The 5,717-nt window shown below is 33.0% G+C and overlaps 1 protein-coding gene across 1 annotated transcript in view; it reads right to left on the minus strand.

Annotated features, from left to right (window-relative positions):
- LOC108782759 (low density lipoprotein receptor adapter protein 1) overlaps positions 1 to 5,296 on the minus strand; it is a 42,346-nt gene extending 37,050 nt beyond the window's left edge. Inside the window, exon 1 of the mRNA XM_018551116.1 lies at positions 5,251 to 5,296. Coding sequence (XP_018406618.1) covers positions 5,251 to 5,296 — 46 coding nt within the window. The remainder of the gene's footprint in view (positions 1 to 5,250) is intronic.
- Between the last annotated feature and the right edge of the window lie 421 nt (positions 5,297 to 5,717).

Raw genomic sequence — 5,717 nt, forward strand, 5'->3', positions numbered from 1 at the left:
CTCTCTCTCTCTCTCTCTCTCTCTCTCTCTCTCTCTTTCACTTTCAAATTAATAACTTTCTTGAAAGAGGACTTGTGCGAACAATTGTCATAAAGAGACAGTAATAAAACGGTGCTCTCAGTTTTATTGTGAACGCATTGAAACGTAGACTGTGCTTTATTCCCCTTTCACAGTAGAATTATGACACAAAGGCGCAACATTCCGTATAGCTTCTTCTCGACAACATCTATTATTATTAGAATTGCGATACATATGCATGTACATTTAATCTCTAGAATAATATCACGACTTTAATTAACATTTATTGTAAATTTCAAATAATTTATTTCTACCTGCAGTATTTACCAGCAAAATATATAAAATATTCAAAAATAATTTTTCCTTGGAAGCAAAAAACAATACTATTTTTATCTGTACGTAATTTTACTTTATAATTCTATCCCGTAAACATTAAAAAAACCTTTCCATTTGTGGGACTACACTGTTTCCGGTTTTTTATAAATATCTCATTATGTTTAAGGTAAAATATGTTTTTACTATTCTTTGATGGAGGCAAAAGTTGAGATTCACGATAACGCTCTGATTCTATAAAACGGATAGAGAAAATCAAACAAGCACGTTTAGCATTAAGTACATGCTAGGAATATGAACACTCGGCATCCGTATGAGTATATGAGTGTATTATTAGTTAGTTCTCCAGGATATCCATCGTTAGGTCGAAACGAGCGGTGCAGCGGCGCGTGTTCTTCGTCCCATGGATGATTCTCGAGATGATAGCCGCTCGGAATAACTTGCCGTGCGCAGGCAGCAAGTTCATTATTATTACTGGTCCGTGCCGCTCTCCGTCCATTTACGTATATCGCGTTACACGTTGATACGCACGATATGCAAGACCGTGCAAAATTTAGATCAAATTTAACCATCCTCGTATTTTAGAGATACTAAAGGACAATATACGTTGTTTTCCCTGATATTTTTCCTTCACTAGCGATAATCGCGTATCTCTCTTTGAAAAAGAATCGTTATATTATGCACATTAATACATGGCTTCAAGAGCATTTGATTGCATAGCGATATCCACGAGAGTATTAACAGTCCGTTTACAAAGCACTTGCCAATCTGATGACGCAATTGTACGCGACGGAAGGAATATTCATACGTCGTTCATCGTGTTGACACGTGATTATCCAGAATGAAGGTGACGTTGACGTTAGATTGTACAGAATGGAACCAAAGCCTAGCGGTAAACTCCAAAAGTTGACAAAGGAAACTACGTTACGTGCGTTTTATACGACAGAAGAGACATGTTCCTTTCTGCGTAAAGATTTATAACTGAAAGTCTTATGTAATCTGAAGTTTTACATATATTAAAGCAAATATACATATATTATGAACCGATTCACACTCCATTTATTAATAAATGATGCGCACATTTATTTTTCTGTAGTATACGTTATATAAACTAAATATGCGTACATTTGTCAATAAAAGTGACAAACGTGTGAATACGAATCTATGTAGAAAAGAAAAAAATTATACAAAGATAGTACCCTTGCAAAAATCTAACACTGACCAATTTAATACGTATTAAGTATTAGGTATTAAAAGTAGTACTAAACAACTGTGCTTTTAATGCGTAAAATAAGTAATTAATTACTGTTCGATATTAAATTAACTACTATTAACCCTCCACTAGTATTGAGATTTTTAGAGGCACACTACATTGATATTTTGTGTGTGTGTGATTAGAATGAATATTTAATTAGTAGTAAATTTAAATTTATAAAAATAAATAAAATATAATCCAATAAAATAATAAGACATGTCAAAACTCTTTTTTGACGCTAATCTGATACACGATGTTTCATGACTTAAACAGAGCAGCTCTAAACGTACATATTTGCTAATACAATGGGGACTGTGTTCAATTTCGACTACTATTATCATGACAGAAACGGCTTCGAAGGTGCAGTTGCTTTACGCGAAGCGCGACGAGGCAGTCACTCCCGAAGGAAATCTTGCAGTTAGTATTATAACAAGAAACTAAAATCACTATTTGTTAATGTTGATAAAACAATTATATTCAAAAACAAACTTTGACAATTATATTCGTGGTAGCAATTGTAGCAAAAATATTATAAACCAAGCTCTATAAAAATGTGGCAAAATTTCCGATAATAAATTGAGAAAAGAAATGTAGACCTTTTAAAAAAAAATAACTTATACACGTAGTCATCTATAAATAATAATTATCGTAAGTCGAACAAAGAATATATCAGTAATTTTTCGCGAAACAGTTGAATCGTTTTATTTACAGCGGGTGCGAATATAATTCACATATAATACAATTAACAATTAATTATTAATATATAATTAATCATTAATAATAATTAATTGATACATTAGTAATAATAATAATAATAATTACCCATTATTTTTTACATTAAAATGTTGTATTTTAAACGGACGCAATCTCGAATAGCGATAATCTCGATGAGTGAAACTCAATTGACTTTGACATTCGCACTGCATTCTTTTCGATCGCCACATCGAGTCATGCTTCCGTCAGGGATTTATGCAAATGTATATATATATATGTGATTAATAATCAAAGTACGAAAAGGGGTCGCGTTATGGCTGTACATATAACGAGTCGGCGTACGTATGAGTTATCATAATATCTTAAAGGTGGCTCTATTACGGCGCTTATTGCGAATAATCGCGTTAACTGCGCCGCTGCGTTGCTGCAACTAGCGCTGTTGCTGCTGTTACGGCGGCTCTGTTATCACTTCCCGACATTTCGCAGCCGCATATAGTCGCCGTTAATCTTGCCGAGCGAGCTCTCGGGAAATTGCAAAATTGCCGTGCGTTCGATCGTCTCGATAAACATGCGGTTATTGCGATCTTAATGAACGTGAATGCCATACGAGTCCATCTCCATAACAAAGTTATCAAAAATAGTGAAATAAGCGACTATTTTAGCGTTAGAGTAATCATAAAAAATAAATAATTATAAAATAAAAATAAATCAGATAAACAAGAACTACATAAATCAAAATACACACGCATAAATAAATCTAAAAAAACTAAAACATTATAGGTTTTTGTCTTTTTTGTTGTTGATAATTAATAAGAAAATAAAAATTGTTAACTTTTTTAATTATTCTATACATGTTATTTCTATATCCTTTTTTGTCTGTTTTGTGTTAAAGGTATTATTATATCATATTATGTATTATTATAACTTGTTTACGCGTGTATATAAATAGAAGAGATACGCAAATACAAATTTAAACAATACCATTACTTGCATCTCGTTTCTTGTCATGGAATAATGTGAAATGTTGTTACAGATAAATAAACCAAGCTTTTGTAAAACGATACATTTCATGGAAAAATAATCAATACTAAATATTCACATCTCATACTTCGGTTTCATGATAATAACGCATGCTTTGAAATACGATACACTCTAATATATTCATACAAATATTTTATTTTATTATACATTTTTAAAATTTCATTGATTTTGTCGGACAGCGTAATATCTTTTTCATCAAAAACGGCATATTACAACAAACAATAGAAACAAAATACAGCTGGTTGGAAATTTTTAATTCATAATTAATAAGCTGTCACAAATAACGTGATGCGTTGTAGTATTTATATGAATATCTCAAACTGTGTTTTTGATAATATTACTTTTTGACAAATTGAACAAATGATATATTTCACGAAAAACAGCAGATATACATCATATGTATATCTTCATTGAAATAAGAAAATAGTATAAACACGTTATAAAAAATTATTTGTTTGACAAAAAAATAATTTTTTTTACTTTAAATATAATATATTATGTGTATACTTCAATTTTTATTTTGTAAAATTCAATACAAATCGCTACTATTACGTTTTACGGTTTTTTTCATTAAAACGTGGCATCTGCGTCACGTAAAACATTTTCCCGGGGGGATCCCTTCAATTAATCAAGCCAGCTCTCTTTGTGCGCGCAACACACGATACGCTACAATATTCATACTTCATCCGTCATTTTGGAAGTTTTCCCAGCTGGAAGCATCGCTTACAGAGGACGAGCCAGTCATGTTGCCAATTTCATCGTGGCAACGCAGTGCGGTCTCATTTAATTTTTCGGAAGGTGGAGCATGTAAATCCTCCACAGAGAAAGAAGGGATTCGTGAAATCTTTATTGCGAGATTTCTACTCTAAAAGACTAGCAAGATGCTAATAAATTAAACCACCAACGAAACAGACGAAGCCAACGACCATCTATTTTATTATTGCCAGATTTATCACTTTAATTGCATTTTCTGAGAATCTTCCTTACGTTTTGCGTAATCAAAATTGTTAAAATGTAACACTCTAATTCTGTACACACACACACACATATGGTTATAACATAATTATATTATCATCATAATTTTATTATTATTATTAACTTTTAGGAAATTATCAGTCTTTAAAAAAAAAACCAAGGCTAGACAAAGTAAAAATAAACAGTGCACCTACATGTAATCTAATCTTTTCTAACGATCGATTAGTTGCAAATATTAGCTCAAAGCGCATCAAATCATGTATTTCAAAAGTCGTTAAAAATCAATTTCGAAAATTTTAGTAGACTATAAATACATTGCTCCAATTGATATCCATATCCCACTTAAATCAATTAATTTGCGTTCACATTTCGTTTTTTTTTTTTGCTAAATGTAACTATGTGATAAATTTCGCGTTCCACGATCGTATTCAATCGCAAATAAGTGACGGCGTAATGCTCAATTTTGAAAAACTCTAAAAGTATCATCTTTAAAATTAGATTTTTAATTATATTCCCCTTAACGTTAAAATTCTTGATTAAAAAACTTATCCAATCTCTAAATCAACAATAGAAGGTAACATCATTTAAAAATTTTTTAACGAATCACTAGGTCATTACATTTTTCTTGTAAAAATTGACTTGAATTGCATAAATGCCAGTGATAGTAATGATAATAATAGAATATAAACAGAAGATAATAATAGAATCTCAGAATATTATTAAGAAAATCTTTCAAAGACATCAAAGTTCCCTTCCTCCTCCTCCTATTTTATATTCTATTATATTTTCAGCTATTTATGATTGGATTAACCATGTTGAAAAATTCATCTGTAGAATTTAAGTCTCCCAAGATTTCCCTAATGCATCCCCTTTACTCTCTAACTTGCCCTTTCAACCCACTGAACTCAACTCACTCTTGTGCTTCGAACTGCTCTTCCACAAACCCCTGAAGAACGACATTCTGGCCCAGCGCAGCACAAGCAATTCCAGCAGCTCCGAAATCTTTCCCCTTGTCACGATCTGCCTCGCCAGCTTTTTCCCGTTCGAGAGCTCGTCTCTCACTCACAAATCTTGATGCCAATTTCGCGCCAGTCCGGGACATATAAATCCGAAATCAAGCGATTTAATCGTTCTCACGGATGATCAGCCTTCATCGGTGTCACGTAACTTTGGTTTTTCTTAGAAAGCTACGAAATAAATCGAGAAGAAACGATGGTCAACAGCTGTTCGTTAGACACAAAATCTCTCCGAGAGCACCCGCGAAAACGTGTTGCCGCGGTGACAGCGCGCCGCGATATGAACCGTCCGGAACGGTTTATAGCGCCGCTTCGCCCTTGCGAGCGACATGCGCATCCCAGGCCGTCCTTGTCCCGTCGCTCTA

The sequence above is a fragment of the Cyphomyrmex costatus genome, unplaced genomic scaffold (assembly GCF_001594065.2).
Source record: "Cyphomyrmex costatus isolate MS0001 unplaced genomic scaffold, Ccosl1.0 scaffold135, whole genome shotgun sequence".
Classification (NCBI taxonomy): domain Eukaryota; kingdom Metazoa; phylum Arthropoda; class Insecta; order Hymenoptera; family Formicidae; genus Cyphomyrmex; species Cyphomyrmex costatus.